At 42.8% G+C, this 24,572-nt stretch overlaps 1 protein-coding gene across 1 annotated transcript in view; it reads left to right on the top strand.

The window, feature by feature from the left end:
• The window catches only part of LOC147706476 (alpha-2-macroglobulin-like protein 1), a 312,029-nt gene that overhangs the window by 170,888 nt on the left and 116,569 nt on the right, over window positions 1–24,572 (top strand). Inside the window, exons 23-25 of the mRNA XM_086929615.1 lie at window positions 9,757–9,808; window positions 21,767–21,850; window positions 22,658–22,834. Coding sequence (XP_086785741.1) covers window positions 9,757–9,808; window positions 21,767–21,850; window positions 22,658–22,834 — 313 coding nt within the window. The remainder of the gene's footprint in view (window positions 1–9,756; window positions 9,809–21,766; window positions 21,851–22,657; window positions 22,835–24,572) is intronic.

Below are 24,572 nucleotides of genomic sequence, written 5' to 3'. Positions count from 1 at the left end.
GTCAGTTCTTTTGGAATATGTGCATTATACTTGCTGACTTCATGTTGAACGTGGTGATCATTCTTGGATTTTCCTCATGCTTTGACACCTGTTTTGCTACCAGTAGTTGTTCTCTTGGGATTTTGTTGGATTTCTCTTCCGCACTTCTCAGTACGTTATGAGAATATCCTCTTATCTGGAATCTGGTTATGGCTTCCTCCTTCGCCTGAGCGTACTCCTCCTCGTCCGAGCAGTTTCTTTTCAGGCGAAGGAATTCACCATACGGGATGCTTCCGATTAGGCATTTAGGGTGCTGGCTGGCTGCATGTAAAACAGCATTCCCTGCCGTAGGTTTTCTATATAGCTGGGTTTGTATTTTCCCGCTATATATATATAAACCTCCAGATCTAGGTAGTACACACTGGTGTCACTGATTGTGCTTGTAAATTTGAGGTTCCAGTTGTTGTTGTTAAGCGCGGCAATATATTCCTCAGCCGAGGTTCTACTACCGCGCCAAACCACAAACAGATCATCTATGTATCTTGTCCATAGAAGAATGTTCTCTGTCCACTGGTCATTGGCCTCCCCCCAAGCCTTGTGCTTCTCCCACCAGCCGACGAATAAGTTCGCGTAGCTGGGAGAGAAGCACGAGCCCATAGATGTTCCTCTAACCTGCCTATACAGCTGTCCTGCGAACAAAACTATGTTGTTATACAGGCTTAATGTCATCATTTGTATCAGCATTACATTGTGGTCCCGGTATTGGTCATGTTTCTTATCCAGGAACCACTTCGGTGCAGCAATACCATTTTCGTGGGCAATACAGGTATAGAGGTTAACAACGTCAAGAGTTATTAGTAGGAAACCTGGTTCCCAGGCAATATTGTCTATCAGTCGAAGAAAGTCCTGTGTGTCCCTCACATAGGAGGGAAGTTACTTCACGATCGGTGCAATATATCCATCAATGAATCTGGATGCATTTTCCAGTAAGCTACCAATTGCCGAGACAATTGGTCGTCCTGGGGGTCTCTTTGGATTTTTATGGACCTTTGGCAGGTGGTAAAACGTGGGAAGAATGGGTGATTCACATTGTAGATATAATAGTTCGTCCATGTTGAGCATTCCTTGATCTTTCCAACCTGCCAATAGTTTGTGGAAGTCCGTGATGCTCTTATTGTATTCTGCCCTGTTGATTGTTCTATAACAGTCTGTATCTCTTAGTTGTCTCAGGGCCTCCTCCTGATAGTTCTCTTTGGTAAAAATCACAATGTTTCCACCCTTATCAGAGGGTTTAATCTCAATGGAATCATCGTTACGCAAAGATTTTATCGCTTCCCATTCTTTCCGAGTTATATTTGAGTTTTTCACATTAAGTTTTTCTTTTGCCAATTTTTCAAGGTCCAAGAGGACTGCATCGCTAAAGACCTCAATCGCATCATACTGTGTTTTAGGAAGTTTCTTCGGTTTCTTTTTCATATTGCTTGGGTCTCTGATTTGCTTGCTCGCACTGGGTGGAGTTTGTGCACCATCGCTGTGAGTATTTGTTGTTGTCAAAGCTGTGTTATTTATTGTCTCCAAAAGTTGAGTGAGGGTTTCACTGTCCTCAACTTCATTTGCCGTTTGATTACCCACACTTATAGTGGTATTAGGATGCATAGCAAAGATCTTTTGGAATTTCAGCTTCCTAATGTATCTGAAAAAGTCGATCTTGGTGTCGACCAGATTAAAATCATTGGAAGGACAGAAGCTCAAGCCTTTCTTAAGTACACTTTCCTCTTCTTTAGTTAGTATTCTTGAGGAAAGGTTGATAATGGTTTGATCTTTTACCATTTCGTGCGCCTGGAGGCACTCCTCGTTACTCTTGGCGAGGCGGTGGCGGCATTTCCCCCTCTTGCCCCTCCTTGTTTTCCTCTTTGATTTTGCATTGGGGGATGGTTGCGTTGTTGCGGCCTCTGTCTCGTTTCTTTTATAACCTGAAACTCGTCAAAAAAAATATTTTCCTTCTTTGCATCGTTGGTTTTGCCTTTGCTCCCATGTGCCCCTGTTCGCTCTTCATCAGAAATTTCAGCTTCACCATCCGAAGTTTCTGCGTTACTTGGTCCAGAAACCCCTTGTGCCAAGCGTTTTCTGGTGGCATCAAACTTACGAGCAAACGTCAGGTTTCTTCCTGACATATAGTCTTGTTCATCTCTGTGGAATTTATTTTGTTTCCTTTTTCTGATTCCTAGTTCATATTCCTTTACTCTTTTTAACATTGTGGCTCTTAAATCATCACTGGTTTTGGTATCTTTTTCGTTTGCGATCGTTTTCTCTAGGTCTGCTATTTCTTTCAGACAGTCATCTCTGTCTATCCAAGCATATTTGATTAGCATCTTTACCATTCCTTTTGCGCTTTCTGCCGTGTACTCTGCCCATTCCTTTAATAACGCAGGGTTTGGTGTTTCATATGAGGGTACTGTAAAGATGCGGAGGCCCCTCGGAATTCGATCGCAGTCCACATAACGTTGTAGGGAGGTGGCTTCCCACCACTTTCTGACTTCTCTCTCCATTGATTTTTCGAGTCTCTGATATAATATTTTTAAGTTGCTAGGAGGGACCGAGGTTGTAGCTTCACTCGCAGCTTTTGCCGGTTTATCTTTGGTTGATTTGAACATTATTTCGGCCGCTGACTGTCTCTCCTGAATAAGATCTCCTGTATTCGACATGGTGCTTGTTTTTCCGATCAGAATCTCGGCATGCAGCGCAAAATATTAAATCGAGAGGCGGTGTCTGTAAGTCGACACACTTTTACGGGGCTAAAGATGTTTGCATCCCGTATGGTGAATTCCTTCGCCTGAAAAGAAACTGCTCGGACGAGGAGGAGTACGCTCAGGCGAAGGAGGAAGCCATAACCAGATTCCAGATAAGAGGATATTCTCATAACGTACTGAGAAGTGCGGAAGAGAAATCCAACAAAATCCCAAGAGAACAACTACTGGTAGCAAAACAGGTGTCAAAGCAAGAGGAAAGTCCCAGAATGATCACCACGTTCAACATGAAGTCAGCAAGTATAATGCACATATTCCAAAAGAACTGGCATATCCTTAACACTGACCATGTAATGAGGAAAGTCCTCCCAGAGAGACCTGTAATAACATACAAACGCAGTCAGTCTCTGGCGGACCATCTTGTCCATAGTCACTATGTATCCAACAAGAAGAAATCTGTACAAATCTCCAAATCAAAAGGATTTTTCCATGTCGAGCCTGCAAGGCCTGTAAGAATAGCAGAATAACAAAAACATACCCAGGCAGAACCGATGAAAATGAGCCCGAAAAAAACACCAAAAAATTACTCAACTGTAATTCTGAGTACACCATCTACTGCCTTCTATGCCCGTGTGGGAAACGCTATATAGGCAGTACAATCAAGCCTACTTAAATGCGAATTCTCGAACATATGCGGGCAATTGCGAATAGAGATAAGTCGTACCCTGTGGCACGACATTTCGCAGAATTCCACAAAAGCAACAGGGACCTGCTTAGCTTTTACTGTATCGACCAAGTGGAACGCACTGAAAGGGGTGGTGATAGAGAGAAATTACTCCATACTCTTGAGTCTAAATACATCATTGGGCTAAAGACAATGGTTCCCTGGGGACTTAACATTAATGAGGAAATGTGGGTACATCTGTAAATATAATTGGGTACGCAAAAACATCTGAAAGTACCTCATCCCACATGCAGGCTCATGCTTAGGCCACATTTTCTGAGTCTCAGCGACAATTCTACAAGACTTTGATTGCCCATTCAGGGCCTAATAAAATGCTCATAATCAATAGTTTTACTTTTGCCCATCCAGGGCGGAAGTTTTCCAGGTTACGATGCGAAAATGGGCATATGTCCAAATAATATGTTACTGTGAATACCGTAGCCTGTAAAGTAGAATAATGCTTGAAAAAAACTCTCAGCATGCATGCACTTTGATAAAAAAGAGTAACTTGTTGCCCGAATGTTTTTAAATTGCACTGAGCACTTTATCATAACACAACGCCATGATGATTATATGAATGTTTTTGCGAATTTGCACACTAAAAGATGGCCGCTGCTATTCTTCGACTGTAATGTAAACCGTCATTTATGTTCATGATGCGAATACGTAAGGTGGCTTTAAATGGCGTTGTGTAGCTTTGCACAGGTGAACACTGACGAAGCCTTCTGGCGAAACGCGTCTATTGTGGGGGTAGGGGCTCGAATTAAAAATTCACAAACCCATGGTATCGTGTGCTGGTCGTTTGTCTAGACGAATTGGAGTGGACTGTTCTTGAATACGTAAGCGGCTCACCACCGCTGATCAAGCACCCAGGACTGAGAGGAGCGACGGCGGTGAGGACTCTGTGATGCAAAAAAAAAAAAATATATATATATATATATATATATCGACAAACTCCTGGTAGTTTCGAGCTAATAAATCAGCAACACACCAGAGCCGGGGCCCAAATGTTCGTTCAAAGTGCTAAATATTTATTGGCACACGGACACGGGTTTGTCTGTGTGCCAATAAATATTTAGCACTTTGAACGAACATTTGGGCCCCGGCTCTGGTGTGTTGCTGATTTATTAGCTCGAAACTACCAGGAGTTTGTTGATATTTTGGGAGGTGGCGATCCCGCCGGGAAGCCCGCTGCGTAAAGAGGCTGGAGCTAAACGCTAAACGAGTGTTTGGAATATATATATACATATATATATATATATATATATATATATATATATATATATATATATATATATATATATATATATATAAAACAAAAGCAATTTTTCATCACAAACCACCGGCAAGGCAGCTGAGCAGAAAAACCACGCGAGTCCCAATCTTCATTTGGCAATATTTAATGGAAAGGCAAGTTCATCAAATCTGACGCGTTTCGGGCGTCCGCCCTTGGTCACAGATCGTCAGGCAAGTAAAAGAACATCCCTTTTAAAGGGTCCATTGCACAAATTACAATTACCATTTTTTTCTTTTTGCAACACCATGTGATTAGAAGCATTAAAACTGAGAACATACTACATATATTAGACATAGCTAGTCTGTTTTCCAAACCATCATTTGATATATGTATATATACAGGTGAATAAAAGGAGGTATTGATGCATTATTTACATTTTGTTGCCATTAACATTTTTATAAAATTGTAAAATTTGTCGTTATTTTTAGAATTCAATATCAAACAAATATTGATAACGCCCATTTGTGGTGGCGCATGATACCCGCATAAATGCGCTTGTATATACGATTGCAAAAAGACAATATAGTGTAACCACTGTCCATATGTCACTGAAAAGTGCAATGCGCGTAGAAAAAGTGCAAATGCATATGTGCAATTAACGCCACCTAATCTGTGCAAATATAGCATATAAATAAATATAAATAATTATAAATGCTTTAAAATCATCTAGGTTTTCCAATTCATAAAACCTGATGTTTCGACATATGAACACAATGAAGTTGTTTATGTTGTGGTCTATTACAATAGTTCAATTGGCTGCATGAATGCACCAAAATTGTGCTCAAAGCAATGGAGCAAAGTTGTTTGAATATCTATATTTTCATTTGTGTAAACTTAAATAAGGCAACAAGTTGCAACCACCCTTGTATAAATCACTGTTCATACAAAAACCAAGGAAACAGAATAAAGCATTGGTCTTAATGTCTATGTTCCAAAATTCCAATAGGAAAATAATGTGAATTCAGTACCCAACTAAGAAAAAATCATTGTGCTTGTGGTAATAAAGAAAAGGGATAAACTACAATATGTGTAATAAAATTCATACTGAAATTTTGAGAAGGATAAGGCAGATAAAGCAAACAAAATTGGCCCATAAATGGAATGTTAAACAAAGACTGGTTATAAGAAAACATATAAATCTTCCGTTGTGTTCAATCCATTGGGAAATTTGCTGTCTGACTCGATGATAAATTGTGATTCCAGTCTTCTAAGCATTTTTTCCCTATCGCCACCCTGTCTAGGTTTGGGGACAGAAGCAATAACATAATACTCCAAGCACTGCAAGTCGTTGTTATGTATCGCTTTAAAATGTCTTGCAACGGGATATGTGCCATCGTTATTCACGCAATTGTTATTTGATAATGAATTATGTAAATCGTGTAAATAAGATTTGTTTTTGTTTATATGTTAGGTGCACAATGTTGTACTTCTAGGTCTAAAGGGTGCGACATTAATTACATGTAATTATTTTATTATTAGTTCATTATTAATAATTGTTCAATTTATAACTAACTATGTAAACATTTTAATGTTATGATATATTTTAGCTGTGTGTTGTTTAGTTTCAAAGGGTAAGAGTAGGAAGTTATTTAAGTTATAATAAATGTATAAATGTTTTTTTAAGTGCATTATTTATGATGCAATGTGTTAATTTTTTTGTGCTTTTTAATTGAAAAATAACATTATATTTGTTGTTTGCTATGATTATGAAAATATAGTGTGGTATTTTATTTATGTTTAAAATATTTATGAAACATTGTGATAAATGTTTTTTGTAAATGTTTATATATATTTTATATTTAAATATTTATATATTTTTTTAATGTAGAGGTTAAAGTATTTTATTTGTTTAAAGTGAACTACTCTCTTGCTACTGTTGTGCACACTGGAGTGGGAATAGTGAATTTTACCCCTCCGCATTCCAACATCTTCCCTTCTGTTGCACAGACTGGAGTGGGAATGGAAAAATGTTCCCCCTCAGCAATCAAACACTTTTCCTACAGTTGCACCAACAGGAGTGGGAATAGTAACCTGCTACCCCTCTTGAGTCCAACCCTTCCCCTACTGGTGCCCAGAATGGAGGGAGAAAAATACATTTTACCCCTCCTGAGTCCAACCCTTTCACTACTGTTGCACAGATTTAGGGCCCGATTCCAATCCGGTTGGGAACAGCTCCAACAATCGGTTCAGAGAGGTTCCGATCGCATCGGAATTTCCCGTTCAGATTCCTTTCCGACCGACCCATTTTGATTGGGTCAGTCGGAAGGGAATCCGAATTGGTTTTCAGAATGGCTTCCGACGGGCTTGGAGAACCCTCCCGCCATTCGGAAAGCTTGCAGTAATCCTTTGGCTGGCTTTTTCAGAATGGTGGCCCATGGGGGCACATATTGTGCGCCCCTGTTGATCCCTGCACCTGGTGGCAGGCACCTTAAGGTGCCTGCCACCGGGTGCAGGAATGAGCAGCACCTTTGCTCTTTGCAATAAGAGCATGCATTCCATTTGAAATGCATGCTCCCATTTTGAAGAATAGGATTGCGACTGAACCCTACTTTTCTGGACTGGAACTGATGGCAGGAGGTCGTTCTGTTCCAGTTCCAAACCGATGTCAAACGGAGTCCAACTCTTTCATAACTGTTGCACAGACTGGAGTGGGAATAGTCAATGTGATCCTTCCGGAATTCAACCCCTTTCCTTCTGTTGCACAGACTTAGGGCCCAATTCCAATGCGGTTGGAAACAGCTTTGACAGTCGGTCGGAGCCGTTCCAACCAAATCAGAATTGTCCGTTCGGATTCCCTTCCGAGCGACCCATTTTGATGGGGTTGGTCAGAGGGGAATTTGAATCGGTTTTCAGAATGGCTTCCAACGGGCTTGGAGAGCCCATCCTCCATTTGGAAAACCTGCAATAATCCCTTGGCTGGCTCTTTACAAATGACGGCCTAAGGGGCACATATTGTGCGGCCCTGTTGATCCCAGCACCTAGTGACAGGCCCCTAGGGTGCCTGCCACTGGGTGCAGGGATGAACTGCACCTCTGCTCTTTGCAATGAGAGCATGCATTCCCTTCAGAATGCATGCTCCCAGTTTGAAGAATAGGATTCTACATCCTGGACTGGAACCGACGACAGTAGGGCATTCGGTTCCAATTCCGAAACAATGTCAGAGGGAATCCAACAGTTTTGCTAATGTGGAACCGATTGGAGTAGGAATAGTAAATGTTATCCCTCCGCAATCCAACACTTTCTCTACTGTTGTACAGACTGGAGTGAGAATAGTACATTTTACCCCTCCGCAATCCAACAGTTTCCCTATTGTTGAGCCCATTTGACAGGGAATAGTAAATTGTTCTGCTCCTGAATCCAACCCTTTCCCTACTTTTGCACTGACTGTGTCGCAGGGATTCCGTGCTCAGACAGAACTGTGCAGAGAGGCTTGGAACCTCAGTGAATTAGGGTGTGCCAAAACTCACCTTAGTACCCAAAAATCCCCTACCAGACTAGCAATCAGTGTCTCATTGGTCATCATAAACTCCCAATGCTTAGACAAACCAGAACATGAACTTAGTACACCCCAGGTAACGTGGAACACATGAACACCCATTCGTAATACAATCATTTTAATCCAGAACAATGAGTAAAAGAGGACACGTGCATATTTGAAATGTTTATTCACTAATGCAGTGCTCTCAAGCGCAGTATCTTAGCTAATATAAGCAAACATATTATAAGAAACAAAGTAATCAGCATAGTCACTAGTCCATAGAACACAAACGGTGCAAGCATAGTATTATGCTAAAATGAATAGGGTTTAGCAAAACCTAATTCTCACCCTCCCTAGCTAGTATATTGTATTATATCTAAGAAGGTCTCTTGTGGGTTTTAGTAGAGTGGCCCCATACCTCAAGATCCTAGTGGTAAGGGATCACATCATCAGCAACCAGCTCTCTGCATGCGAAGCACCATCAAGTGTGTTTGTATGCTCTTGTGCAAAGCAATATAAAACGCGCCTAAAGCCAGAACTTGGCTGCAGCTGCATGTATGTTATGTCTAGGAACGTGCGAGGATCAGTGCTCATAACAACTACTGTCTTGAGATATCCTTGAAGGTTTCAGCACTCACTGTACAGACACAGCTCGCCAAGCAAGGCTGATATCAGTGTAACAACATATTATTCTCGTATGAATCGAAAACATTCTACTAGGCTCAAAGCTAAAGCAGTAGATATGTGTCATGTGCAAAAGCAGCAGAAAGGTAAAATGGCGTTTAAACTCCTAAAAAAGCTCATGCTAACTTAACACAGCATACAGGCAATATATATCTATATATCAACTGGAAGGGAATAGTCATTTGTATCATCCCCTCCGAGTCTAACACTTTCCCTACTATTGCACCGACTGGAGTGGGAATAGTACATTTTACCCTTCCTGAATCCAACACTTTCCCTAAAGCTGCAAAGACTGGAGTGGGAATAGTACATTTTACCCTTCCTGAGCCCAATGATTTACCTACTGTTGCAGGCATTGAAGTGGGAATAGTATATGTATTATTCCTACAATTTTGTACAACTCTTATAATTGCTTAAATTTATATTATTATGGTGTTTTCTGTGTATTGAAAGCTATAATATTTGTATTTAGTAATGTCTTTAATATACAATATATTTTGAGGAAAATGTAATTTTTTATATTGTTTATTTTTTTATGTGTCATTAAATTGGACTGTTTTTAATAGAATTCCAGTCAATTTGCTACGGTTTAAAATGTATTGTGTGTATATGTATATATATATATATATCTGTATGTATGGGTGTGTCTTTAGGCTTATATGGTAGCGACCAAGCCTGTGTTTATGTGAGTGTTTGTGTGTTTTTCTCTAATGAGGTGCTAGTACAATTGTCTGTTGGTTGACGAAGAGATCTTCTTCTCACTTCACTTTTCTTTTTTTAATCTTTGTACATTTATCCACTTTTACCCACTCTTACACTTTCCCCCTCCTTATCTAATTTCCAACAGGCAGAGGGAATACCTCAAGATAGAACTCACAGCTTCATGCTCTGCACTAAAAGTAAGGACTGGTAATGGCATTGCTTGACGTCGCTTTTTGGGGTGGATTGTTGGTCTAAACTGCAAAGTATGCCACGAACATGGCACTGTATAATACTGTCAAGCCTGCAAACTGGACAGGCCGCGAACAAGACAAGCATGCACTTGTCATGACCATAAACCTTCATGTGTCATAAACCTACCGTACACTATATGGTATTATCAACCCGAAAATACAGTGAGCCATGTATCTATAGGATCCCATAAATGGACATCAATATAAAGCAATGTAACTTACATTGGTGTGATACTATCATCCCTACAAGTACGTAATGTCAAGACCTCATAGGAATAAATGATTCTTTATGCCATCAACCCATATGACACCATCAACCTTGCAGCTCAGAGGATCAAAAATATTTTCTAACTCTTGCTCCCTCCCTGACTTACAGCAAAATCTTTTACTCACAAGATAACAGCCGGTGTCTCTGAGGGCAATTCTTTTCCTCACAACTGACTTATTGTTCCCTTTGAATCACTCAAATTGATGGCTGTGGTTGTCAAAACTTGATCATCAATTAGAAATGGCTGTATGACCTTATAAGAGTCATCGTTCTGGTTTGGGGGTTTAGCTGTGCCTGTTTTAAGGTTAGCAATTCAGACAGGAACAGGGCCACCCTGAATGCTTATTTTCCTGAGTGAGATTTGTTAAGCACTGAAGAATCTCTGAATGTTGTGACATTTGTGAGTTTGAATTAGAATTTAGCTACACGTGATATTAGGGAGACAGCAGGAAGCACTGAACGACTTGGAGTGATGAAGGACTGATAGAGAAGGAGTAAGACTTTCAATTTGATTCACGTTTTTATCTCAGTTATTATTAAGAGTGGTTTATTCTTTAGTTTTATGCTTTAGAGGTATCTTAACTTTCCTAGCATTGCAAAGTAGGTAGGTAGGCAGGTATTATATGTCTTTAATTTAATTTAACTTTATGCTATAGGTGTATTGTCTGCACCATATGCTATTGCCTTACAAGAAAGGTGAATAAGGCATATAGGGATTTGCCAATTTCTACATTCTCTAGGGGGCAGAGCACCTGTAGTGGGTCTAGACAACAGTCTAAAAACCAGCACTAAAATTCAGCAAAACATTTCGGTGCCCATGCAAAAAGGGCCATTTTCAAACAGCGACAAAGCAAAGATCACTGTGCATTTGAAGAAACTTGCGGGCCTATTAGGATGGCAGGCGTATCGCCCCACTGGTAGTCACCGCTGGACCGGCAGGGGCGATCCCCCCAACATCCATACCTAATAGACCCCTGCCATATTAGGATGGCTGGGGGTTCCGCGGCGGACGGAAAGACCGCCCGCCGCTTTTCTGCTGGTCGACCAGGCGGAAAACATGTATAATATGGTGGCGGTGTCAGCAAGACATCGCAATCCATATCATGATGATGACGGCAATTGTCCTTTCCATGGCAGCAATGCCGCCATGGAAAGGCATGCAGTCTTCTGTGTTGGGGGGTGCACATGGTACCCCCCTGCATTGGCAAGGACAAGGTGCCAGGCACTGCACGGTGCCTGTCACATTGTGCATGACAATGCACAATGTGCATTCCCAGCATTGTGGCGAGCGGTGCTGTGAGCTCCGCCCACCACAATGATGGGAATGGGGGATGACACCGCCACTGTGGCGGTGGCATCCTAATTGCAGTTGTGGGACCACCGCACCCCTGGAGGATGGTCCCGCAGTCCGTTATGGTAGACCCCTTGATTTGGTTCCAACTGGGAAGGGATGAAGGAGGAAGGATGACATCTGGTTACAGCAGGAGATTAAATGTTGTTATTCCACAGGAACGTCGAGATCAAGGCAAACCTGAAAAAAAGATGAGTGAAATTAGGAAGCCAACACATCAGTGCACAAAGGGCAAAAAATGGCATATTCATAAAAAGCATTAAATCAGAGCTAATAAGCACGCAGCAGGTTTGTAAATAGCAAAAGCCCAAAACCTTTAGTTATCAATTAAGGGAGAATCACCTCTGCAAGGGAAGAGGGGATATTATACACACCTCATTATCTTTATTAAAATCTTATATTTCCTCTTCATTGAAGCTAGGAAAATCCAAATTTTATCTCAAGGCAATGCGGTACAATATGCAAGTTTAAAGCCTGGAGAGAACTTGGCTGGGTTAAGGTAAAAGGTCCTAACTGTTGATATATGAGACAGATCAGTGCCCCTCAGGATATGTTCCAGTCTGTAGTGAGTGGATGTGCACAACAAACTGTTGGAAATGTTTGTACTTTGGACTATCAGTGGGGGAACATTGAGGGAGGTGTGGTTGCTCCATACGCTTGCTGTTTCAATGTTGTTGTTTATTTATGAAGAATGCATTTGGATTCATTGAGCCATGAGTAGAGTGGGCTTCAAGAGAGGAGGTGTCAGTCTCTGAGGCGGGCATGATTAGCTCAGCCCAACAGCCCAACATTGTACATGAAACCAGTTTCTGAATGTTCTTAAAGGAGAGAAGAAGCAAGTCCAAAGAGCAGAGACGGGTAGTGTGGGAGATGTCCACCTGAAGACAGGCACCTACACACAGAGCAAGAACATAGAGGAAATAAGGGATCTTGAAAATAGGGTAATGGACAGAACCCAAGGATATCTTGGCACATGATAAAAAGTACAACATGCTTTGTCGGGTGAAAAATTGAGTTCAGAAAGGGAGAGGGCCCAGACATCATAGACCTGTCTGCAAAAGATCAGACGTACTAATGATGCCAGCTTATGAGAAAGGTCTTTTAAGGAGAGAGAGGAATTGGAAAATTTGGAAGGAATGTAGGAAAGTAGGGCTGCCTTTTGGCACCATCCATGTATTATTTAAATATTAAATACCAATTTAGGCTCCGCTTTAAACAAAAGCACTTACAATCTTGCTTCAACTGACTATTGTATCAACAACTCCAGGAATAGTGAGAGGCAGAGGTGGTGCCTACAATAACTGGAAAAAGATGAAAAAATGGCACCTTGTCCAAACTGTGGACAAGCAGACTCAGAGCTCAGAGGATGCCCCTTATCCAAAGCCTAACATGTACAGGAAGAGACTAAGGGGTCAATTATGTTGGCGGGCGGATCGCCACCGTCTGTATGACAGTGGCGATCCACCCGCCAATTCCCCGCCCGCCTACCATTTCCCCCGCCACAATATGATGGAGGGGGGACCCCAGCGGACGGAAAGACTGTCCGCCGGTTTTCTGCCGGTTGACCCCAGGGTGTTGGGGGAGTGCAGGGTGCACATGGGGGGTACCTGTGGTACCCCCCTGCATTTGCTTGCACAAGGTGGCAGGCACAGTCACGTTGTGCATGCAAATTCATATTTCTGACATTGCGGCGGGTGCTGCTTCAAGCACCACCCGCCGCAATGTTAAAATTGCAGAATGCGCCCGCCAGTGTGGCGGGCGCATCCTAATGTGTATGTCGGAACCGCCATGACATGGACGGTCGGTCCCATGACCCGATGCGGTGGCGGGCGGACAAAGTCCACCCGACATCGCAACTGGCCCCTTAGAACGGTGATCTCATCATTTACATAGTGATTATTCATTGACTTAAGCATATTGCTGTCACAAAGAGGCTTGTGTCAGTAACTAAGTAAACCCAAATTGTTTTGACCCTCAATATGGGTTCATAAATGCTCATTGGCTCTGCTAGTCTGTGATTTAATGGAGCAATTGGTGCTAGGCATCTCCGGTAACCATGGCAATGTGCAAATGAAGCAACAGTGCGTGTCACAAAGGGGCAGGGATAGGTCAGTGGGCTCCATCTAGGCAGCAGGCTGAATTGGTATAGTTAATACTTACTGGCTTTGCCAATGTAAGATGTAAGAGAAGCACTACTGCAAAGCATTCCGCGTAACCCCAGCAATGGACAGGAAAAAGGTACAACAATGGGGCAGGCACAGAAGAAATGAAAGGACCCTTGCCAGCCAAAGGAATCAGGTCAGCAAATTCAGGAGGGGAATGCACAGCACACCGGGGGCTTATTCACAAGCCCCTTGTGCCGCCAGTATGTCACTTTTTCCCATGGTAAAAGGGACGCACCAGCGGCGCTAGGGGCTTGTAAATAGGCCCTTCTGTGTTATTGAGAATCGAGCACATTCAGAACAGAGGGTGCCTCTGGCAGATTTTACCAGAGGGGAGGAAAACCATCAGCAAAGAAAGAGGTATATGTACAAGGAGTTAACACCGCTGTAGCGTCAATTTTTTAACATTACGGTGGCTTTTTTATCGCCAAATTTACAAGTTGCGCAAACTCCCGTTAGCAGCAGTTTTTCAGCTTTAAAACACATTTTTTACAGCGCCACTTTGTTTATCGTGACTTATCAAAAATGAAATGCAAGGTAGGTGTTCCCACGAAAAAACTCTCGCAAAACACACAACGCAATATTTACAAGGATTTCCATTATTTACAAGCCCCTTGCACCACAGGTGCATCACTTTTAATATGGGAAAAAGTGACGTACCGGAGGCTGAAGGAGCCCGTAAATCAGCCCCACAGTCAAGGTTTTCAAAAGGGCACCTAGAGTGGAATCTGTGTAGTTAGATATGGAATATATGCACATAGAAATGACATATGTGCAATTAATAATGGAATCTGGCCCATGCTTCACAGTAGGGTTTGTAAATCATACTACAACATGTCTGAGATGTCACAAGCTTTCACTGGAGAACCCATATGCAGTTACAAATGTGAAAATGAATAGTTTTGATGCAAAAGCATCATAGAGAAGAAAGGCAGCATTGATGAGACCATGAGCATATGACCCATGTTGAGTTCTACGTATTATGTGAACAGTGGTAGGGTGTTAGGCTAGTTGCAGTAATGACACCTTAAGTCTGCCTGGCGGTTGCAAATTATAGACCAATGACCTTGTAGCGCTTTCTGCATCTGTTGCATATGGTGCTCGGACTTCTCATTGGCTAGAATCATAACATTGTACATTAGCAGTAAGGTTTGGGTGTTTCATGCACTGCTGAATAATGGTTTGTAAAAATTAATCGGAAATATGAGTTCTGTCATGGCCATTTAATTCCAGTGTCCACTGTCAGTTGTCTGTCCTGCGGGGACTATTCTGTTGAGCAGCACATGCAAAAATGCTTTGTTAATTGTAAGGCATTAAGTGCCATTGTTACTCATGTTATATCCGTCTGTATGAATTTCATGACCTGGGTTATCTGAAAGGTGTATGAGTGGTTGAATAAGGTGTTTTAGAGTTTGCACTGTCCTCTTCCTCTGAGGTCCTTTTAGGAGCATCGTGAAGGCTGTCTCCTGGAATGTTTGTGCTCAAAGGAAGTGTGTAAGATGACTCTGCAGAAGCAATGCAAACAGTGCAAGTCTCAGAATGATACATGTGTACATCACAGGGGAACCATTTTGTTGAGATAAAACATTCAATATAGAAGATGATGTCTATCACATGAGATAAGGGCAGATGTGGGGAGGTCTTGGTGTCCCTTGTTGTTTTCAGTCTCAGGAGTCCATAGGTCTACACACAGCTCTTGCCATGAGGACAACGAGCAATACGTGGATTTTAAAAGAAGCGACCATGGGTTATGATAGGCTGAATATGGGGCTATGGTGCTTCGCCCATGGTGACCCAGGGTGCCTGGGAGCCTCTTGGGCAGATGTCATGAGTAGGCTGGCGGGGACTGCTGGGAAATCATTAAAAACAGCAGAGGACAGAGAGAATCTGAGTGGAAATTGAAAGAGTAAAACAAGAGCTGAGGCAAAATAGAGGACAATATCATTATACTAAGTAAAGGGACTGTTGGATGCTTTAACCTGATCACAATGACCGTAAGACTAGATGAGCGAGAATGCAGGGCTCGACCAAATGTGAAATGGGTCCAGTAGCTGCAGGTGAATGGAACAGAAGTGCAATCTTACTACAAGGTCCAGCCACATCCAAATATGAATCCAGCAGAGGACATGTCACTCTAAATGTTGCACTCAGATGGGATGTTAGCAAAAGAGCTTCATAATATCATGTCCCAGATGCAACACAAGGCAGTTGAAGGAACAAATAGAGCTGCCACGTCTTCAACTATTGCATCATTGACAATGATAAAGACCTCATCCTCGAGTGCATCAGCGACATCAAAAACACTGCCATTGACAACATCTTAGATGACAACAATGGTGTCTCTCTCGTACACACAACCCACAACCGCAAAAGCAGAACATGAGCTCTAGCGTTCTCATATCTCGCATCCAGATTGGGGAACAATCTCCCCCTGCACGTAAGAGCCTCCTCCTTGTGTTAGAATTCCACAAGAAGCTGAAGATCCAGCTCTTCGACTGAGACCCAGCGGAGGACTTTCACACCTGCTCCAGCGCCTGGATAGCCCTTGGGTGCCAAGTCGTGCATTACAAATCCAGATAACATAACATAACAAAATGACTTCAGAGGAGGAATATGTCATGTCCATTGAACAACTGATTCAGGTCCTGGAGAAATTGATTAGTCATGTGGTTTTGGATGAGGGGCTCTCAGTCCAGTCCCCAATAATTCCCCCAAATGAAATTAGTACATTTCAGAACCTCATTTAGAGAGCCTCCAACAAATTCAAATTAATTTGCCACCTGCAGGGAAGTCATTTTTTGTATTTTACTTCAGAGCTAAAATCTGACAATCAGTTAAGACAAGCATTATTCAGAATCACTTCTGGGAACAAGTCTGAAAAAACCAAGAAACCACTTCTTCAAACATTGCATTACTTAAAAAGAAACACAAAGCTTCTGAATATTGACCTAACTGTCTACTGAATCATGTCAAAATTGATTGTGGTGTCTCAATGGTTGTCCAGCGATGGCCTGATAATCCACCCTCACCCTCAGCATGCCCCTATATATGGTAGGTAGGAACGTAGACACAATGGGCAAAAAAGTAGACTTATTTGTGGCTACTGAAATTGCTGGAGCTATGGCTACTTGTTTGCCATGACAGGCACTTATGGATTGGCATTGGTCATTTCCTTGAGACATTGTAAGAAAATTAAAAGACAGAGGATAAGCCACCATGAACGAAGGTGAACTAATATTCTATGACTGTTACCGAAACCTTGATGGCACATGGACTTTTGCTGCGGAAATACTCTTGAGCTTGGAGCCATCATTCAGACTTGAGGTCAACCTCATGATTGTGGATCCCTGTTTGATGGGATAGCTTTATTGGGTAAACCTGTGGATGATAGCAATAAATTAATGGATACCCATGCTTCTCTACAACGTTGCCAATCATACTCAGGAAAAAGAAGACAGTGTCATAGAGGCTATCAATGCAGTACATAACAATCAACCCAACAACCCACAGGACAACTATGCCCCATCTCACTTGTACCAACAGACCTGAAAGCTGTACTTCAGAATGTTGAAATCAGAGTCCTTGAAAAGGGACTTCCAATAATAAAAGCATCGGCCAGCCACAAAAAAACACGACTGCTGTTTTCCAAAATCCTCTATGGCCATATCGATCGATTTAGTGGGTGGGGCCGATTTACATCAGTCAGTTTTTATCATGGTCGCAAATCATTTCCCAGTGAACAATGTCTATTGGTTAAGAGACCGCTCCTACTAGCTATTCATGTGCCATTGCATCTTGCACTGTTTCTTAGCACAAAATCGATCCTTGCATCCATTCAGGGGCATTTTTTCTCTAAGAAATAGCGCTAAACACAGAATTACTCTTCTTGCGTAATTCAAGCATCATCTTGCAGTATACCTCCATGTGATTACGCTACACAGAATTATGCGAATTAAGCCTACCCCTATTGATAACCTTACATGTTTATCCACCATGTGTCCGAGGGGCTGACATCAGGACAAGGAAAACAATGACCTATCCATTTTACATTCTTGAACAGGAAGGAAACAACCCAGCCTGGTTATCAATGGAGCTCAAATCATATTGCACCAAGTAAAGGTCAGAATACTGCTGTCAACCGAGCCTGTGAAACGTCTACATGACTTCCTAGTAGATGCTCTCAACACAGACAGGGCAACATTTCACAACTGGATATTAGACACCAAACTACCAAGCTTAATATTTTACTGCTGTGGCAATTCAGAGAGTGACCTGTTCAGGTCATCTCAAAATGCAAAATTCTTGGCATCCAGCAAATCAGGGAAAAGATTTTTGGAATCCTCAGTCCCACTTACACGTGTACACATTTCCACAAATTCTAATGACAACTAGACTCATTAAGAAGATGACACCTGAGCCCTGGATGATTCACCTAGTAGCATCATCCTAAGCCAGACAGCAGTGGTTCACCGATCTGTGGAGTTGGTCCATTGTACCCCAAAAACTTTTAATCAGGACTATTGCCTGGATCCTCATGACTTAGAAAGTGCCAAGCTAAATATTCTAGATCCACCTGCTGCATTCCTAAGAGTAGGCAGAGCACAGTTCACTTCTGAGCTGGGAGAGGTTTTGTGTATGGACAGAGGCTATCTACCTGTGCCTGTGTTCAGTGGATCTTCTGTTACAAATTCCATGGCTCTTATGTCCTGCCAGGTAGGGGATTTAGTACTCCTCATTCTGTGGTTGCTTCCACTAAACAGAACCTTTTTATTAGATGATTAATAGGAGCTCCTACGCGGTCTCTCCCACCTACACTCTGGTGGCTCAACCTGCTCTGAATTGAGATCAGATTATATTGTTTGGTATCATTAATGAGAAACACATTTTAATCATCTCATACAGCATCCATTCATCCACTCAGCATGTTTTGTGGAAGGAAGTACTGCTCTTTGCAAAGCCACCCACAAGGAGAGGTTAACATACAGGCTTGCATGATATAGGAACCATAATTGAAGTCTTGCAAAGACATAGTCATATGCTCAACAAACCCTCATTTCATTCCAAAAGTGTCAATATCTTTCTACTTTAATCAGCCAGTGATACTCCCTGCTTTATTTTCTAACCAAATCTGTAGGGCCAGAGAAAACATTCAACACTTTGATTAGGAAAAGATGCCTCAAGTGTTATTTGCAAAAAAGTTTTGTGAATCGGACCAGCTGTTTGTTGCATTTGCTGATCCATTCCATGATCAAGTACTGTCCAAGCTGGGCTTGGCAGCAGTTATTTAATGTCACCAGAGAGCCGGAAGCTCTCTGAGGGAAAAGGTGAGAGATCATTCCACCTAAGGAATGGCAGCAAAAGATGCTCTTTTTGCAGGTGTATCTCAGATAAACATTTACAATGACACTACCTAGCCAGCAATGCACACCTTTCCCAATAACTAGTGACCTAGTGTGTACACGGCAATGGGAGCGGGGAAGACTGTGCTATGGAATCCTTTCATATGAGGCCCCAACTTCTCCTGTTATAATTCATAACAAACAATCAAACACTTGAAGCTATGAACAATCTAATGCTGTAGAAGAATTTGTTACTTTTCTATAACTATTGCTCTCCAGCGTTGGCATCTGTGGTAGATTCACCTACAACCCTCTCAAATTAGGTTCTTCCTCTTGACGGAAAAAGGGGGAAGCTATAGAAGCCTTTGTTGGGGTGATGGGGGCAGTGGAGTTTAAAGTGTTCCCACCTGATTTGGTAGTGTTTGGGTCACACTGTTAACCCCATTGCCACGGGGGAAGGGGACCGCGCGCAACGCCGTGGTGCTGATGATGAGTTCGGCTCGTCATGCAGCATGGTGGCCGTGTGCTGATGACGAGCTGAGCTCGTCATGGCCACGCCCGCTCCATGGAACACCCAGCACAGCGGGGTAATTATCCCCGCGTGGGCGTTCCACGGAGGCCATGACGAGCTCAGCTCGTCACCAGCACATGGCCACCGTGCTGCATGACGAGCTGAGCTCGTCATCAGCATGCAAGGAGTTAAAATAATTGTTTACTGTCACTGATATTTAACATGAATTCTCAGAATTCCCAGACTGCTGAAGAATAACTCAAGCATGTGAATCTATGAAAGATCCAGTGCTGAAGAATACCATGTTACCTATTGGTGTCATGTTTTACTCCTCCATAAGATGGGCAGATGGAGAGAAACAAAAGAAAACTGAGACCAGGGGAGAAGAGAGGAATGAAGAGAAGAGGGTGAATGGAAAGGAATAGGAAAGCAGCTTTGTGGTAGATTAGTATTGACCAATATCACAGTGGAGAGAGCAAGAATTAATTTACAGTGGTCAGTGTCAGGCGTCTGGCTGGTAGGTAGGGATGCAGGGAGCAGGGGCATTTTTTTGAAAGTGGGAGAAGGGTGAACAGGACAGGACTGATGGTAGGGGTATGGAGGGTGAAGATGTGGGTGATAATAATTAGAGGACTTAAGGCATGCAAGAGTTTAGACTCATGGTTGGTTGTTGGAGAGGCTAGGGCCAGCTAGAGCGAGATCCTAGAAGCCAAGACGCTGCCTCCTCCTCCTCCTCAATGTCTACAGTTAGACCTCCTATGAAACCTCCCTCAAATGGATACTTTTACCCATGTGTGCAAAGCTGACAGGCAGTAGGGTACAAAGGTGTACTAGGAAGTGTCTCTTTTTCCTTGGCACTCGGGCTTCAAGTATGATAAATGCCTCAGAGATAGAGCAGGAGCCCCCTACACACTGCAGACAGCTCCATCCAGCACTCACCTCACCTACTATGACCTGGACTGGGTATTAACTGCTCTAAACCTAACCATAGGCTGCCTAGCTGGCTGCCAGTGCCAGGGCATAGCTTTGAGTCTGGGTTGCAGGAGGCTCATGGAAGGCACAAGGCCCTTCCCATTTAAGTTCAGGGTTTCTGGTGAAATGGAAAATAAACACATATGTTGACCAATGCCACAATGCCAGCAGGAAGTTGTTAGGAATAAGCCAGGGGGCTTGAGATTTCGGTTTGGTCCTGGAATGTAGCAAATTTCTGGCGGCTTCTGGTGGACCAGCCTATGGCAGCAGAGCTGTTGATAATGATTTCCAGGATAGACGTCAGTGGGTGGGTCCTCCTGAGCATTTTTACCTGCAGTGCTATTTAAAACATAAGGTCTATTTGCAACTGAACCGGGCAACTTTCTGCATTGCTCTGCTATTGTGCAGATTCATTCACTCTTTTTGGTCTGTTCTTTGACCTTGTCTCCTCATACTGTTTAGCCTTTGTGTTAGCCATGTCCTTTAACTTTGCTTTCACAATAGTTACCTTGAGTAGCGTTAAGCATTCACTCCACTGGCTTCCATCTCAAGTCTGTGGCTTATGGTCCAAGGGCCTTCCACGAGATGCCAGTAAGCGAACACCAATGTTATCTCAGACAAATCACTTACATGCAAATGCTTGTTTAGTGGGCCTATACTTCATTTTGGATATCTTGTATCATATTGTGCATTAACTATTTGAGAATGCCAGAGTGGCATTTTCCCTTTCTGAAAGACCTGCATTCAGAGTGTACCTTCAGTGGTGACTCAGGAAAAGAAGTCCTGAATGTCTCTTTACTCTCTCATTTCCATTTCCTCTTTTCCTCCCATAATTTATTCTGCTGATTGTATTTGCCTATGTACTAGCAGAAGAAAGTTCTAGGGAACAGGGTGGATTGTCGTAAAAATCTACCGGACGCCAAGCATGAAACCTTAACAGTCACTGCTATTGAACATGACTAACAAATACACCCCCTTCTCACAGGGAATGATTCAAGCATGTGAATCTATGAAAGATATGAAATCTCAACCACCGTAGTAACTAATAAGTACATTTTTCTTACCCCTATGTTCAAGACCTTATCACACACACTCAGTATTCCATCAGTGGTGGTACTAGCTTGGTAAACTGAGCTCTCTCACCAACCAGGCAGCTCTTTAGTGCAGATTACAATGCCATTAGGAACCCCTGTGGCCCAAAACAGGAGCAACATGGCAGGTGAAGACATTGGTTTCAAACCCCACAATTGTAGCCTTTCTTAAATCATCATGTTTGACACCTTTTTTTCTTGATCCCTTAGAAACTGCTGCTTCCGAGGAGGTTTCACTATTACTTCCGAGGGATGTCGTCTCAGGATCTGAAAAGGCGCACATCTATTTTTCTGGTAAGAGGGTCTGTTCACACAGAAAGTAGTTGGGTACTACGACTTGTCCCCAGCTGCTCACACCTTCAAGTGACTTTCTCAAAATGAGTGCACACCAAAACACAGAACTAACTCCCTCACTGAGAGGACAGTGATTGATTGGACATAGAGACTACCCCTTCCTGTTCATCAGTACCGAGAATAGTCCTTTTCCTGAGTCATGTACATACATTACATTACAGAGAGGGACATGTTGGGAACTGGGCCTCTTCCACTTGTCAGTTACATTGTCCTTCACATTTTGCTTCCAGCCACTTCCTGCACACTTCATAGAACAAGGGATCATCACCCTCTTTACCCATTGGCTCCCTTCATTTTGAGAGACTCTGCAAAGCCTGTGCTCATCATTCACATCTTCCTCAAAAATAATTAATTTACAATGCTAGTTCAAAGTGTGCTTTATTATTATTATTTCAATAATAACAGCTATTTTTTTGTCAGAGTTTTAGGTGTCCAGTTAGATGGTAATTTATTTTCTGTCTCCTTTTAAAATTTGTTATAATAAAGTATTTAAGTGACATTGTAAAATGCATGACTTGTTATTTTAAAAAAAAGTCACTAGTAAAAAAGACACCTCAATGATTGTTTCTTAATTTAAAAAATGCAAACATGTGGCAACCACGTTAGGGTGGCTGCATTTTTTTTATTTTATTTTGTGGAGTATGGGTCCATTAAAAAAACATACCCATCACACCAGAGATGGCAATCCCTATTAGATTTTTCCAATGCTTGTTTTATGTTGTTTCTAACGCAATTCCACATTTCCAGGTGATCCAATCGCATCAGCACTGCAGAACCTCGACAATCTTATCCAAACACCCTCCAGATGTGGGGAGCAGAACATGATGGCATTTGCCTCCCTTGTCTACATGCTCCAGTACCTGCAGAACACGAGACAACTAACAGACAACATCTGGATGAAGACATATACTGACCTGCAAACAGGTGAGTCCTGGTCTGAGACCTTTCTAGTCCATTGATCACCGACTGACCTCTCTTCTTCACCACAGACTCAGGGAAGGGCGGCCAAGAGAGGGGGTGCTGCTGGGGGTGCTGTCCAGTAACGTCACTTCACTAAAGTATGGGTGAAAATTGATGGTGTTTTTTTAAAGCTGCCAGAAGAAAAACCTTTGAAGGGCCCCCTTGTTGTCATTCTCCATCTAAAATCTTTCAGGTTTTATGGAGTGCTGCACAGAGTCGGATTGGTAAGGCGGGCACTCGGGCAATGGGCCGGTATCTGAATTGCAACTGTGGGCTGCTTTTTTGGCCATCCTGATGGCCGATTTAGACTGTGTCTGTGCTGATGTCCTCAGCAGCCCAGTGGGGGCCTAAGCAGCCTTTCCGGAGGCAGATGGACCTCTATTACTTTACTTTTACTAAGGGGGCAGAGGTGTCATTCCCAGTCTCCCGCTGGGCTGGCCCATTAATGCATGCAGATTGTGCAGGGCTCCCAGGTCTATCTTTGACCACAATCCAAGCCTGGTGCTGCAGTACATCCCACACCCCTAGTTCCAGCACCACTGAAGGGGAGCGCAAGTATTTGTTTGGGCATGCGTGCATATATGCGTGTGTGTGTGTGTATATATTAGAGAGAGGAAGAGAGAGAGACCAGCTTAAGCTATAATTTGACTGGTTAGCAGCAGGGTCGGACAGGGCCCACAGGCAGTGCCCGATGGTCTGGTCTGACATATCAGTGTGTGGGACGGTTTTTAGCAGATTCTGGGCTTATTTCATTGCCAGGTGGTCTGGTTTTTACTCTTGAGTTCCCTGATAATACCACAAGCATTGACTGCAGCAAACACAAATGTATACAATCACCCATACCCTACAAGATACCAGGGCTTTAAGTGGGCCGGGTCTCATAGATGCTGAGCACCGGCAGTTTTTTAAAGGGGGCCTTGAAACGGGTCTCTACCAGGCTCGCTTTTGTGCCCTGGCACAGCCAGTCCGTTTTTTTCTGAACTGCAGTGACAGAAGGCACATTGATGTGCGCGTGCTCAACCTGCTTACTTTTCATTTGTGGAGAAGTTACGGCATGATTTCATGCCAGGTGAGTATTGTAGGGGAAGGGAAATCCTTTAAAGAGAGTCATTTTCTCTCCGGATTGCCCTCCTCTTTTTGAAACTCAGGAGCAGCAACATTGTGACAGTGTCACCTGGGCTTTAAGTGGAAGCTTTTTCAATATTATATACAAGCCATAGTTGCTGCTTATTTATCTTATGCAACTAACAACCATTGACAAAGCCAATAGTCCTGACTTGTATGATGCCACTTATTGTCATATATCTGGATGCAATGACAGAAACAGCAAAATACAAGTCGGGTGGCACAACAAGCTAAGCACAGATTTTAACCTTACGTGTTTTAAGCCACGCCCTTAATAACATTGGCCACACCCCTTTGAGAGACCCCCCTGCCCAGTTTCTTCATCCCATTTAAAGCCCTGCAAGACACCCACACAGAGTTACTTTACAAGTTCGAAACTGGCCTGATTTGTTAATGTGGGCCACTCTTTGAGCTATCTGGTTCGCTAATGGGGGCCCGTTTTATTTCGGTGCTCGGGCCTACTTTGTGCCCCAGTCTGACCCTGGTCAGCAGGCATGAGTGTTGTGATGGAGCGGTAATTTCTTCTGGTAGTTTCTCAATGCAAAACCTTCCTGCTACCTCTAATTTACCGCTCAAA

The sequence above is a fragment of the Lissotriton vulgaris genome, chromosome 7 (genome assembly GCF_964263255.1).
Source record: "Lissotriton vulgaris chromosome 7, aLisVul1.2, whole genome shotgun sequence".
Lineage (NCBI taxonomy): Eukaryota > Metazoa > Chordata > Amphibia > Caudata > Salamandridae > Lissotriton > Lissotriton vulgaris.
The sequence above is the reverse complement of the archived record's forward strand: the minus strand, read 5'-3'. Positions and strand labels throughout refer to the sequence as shown.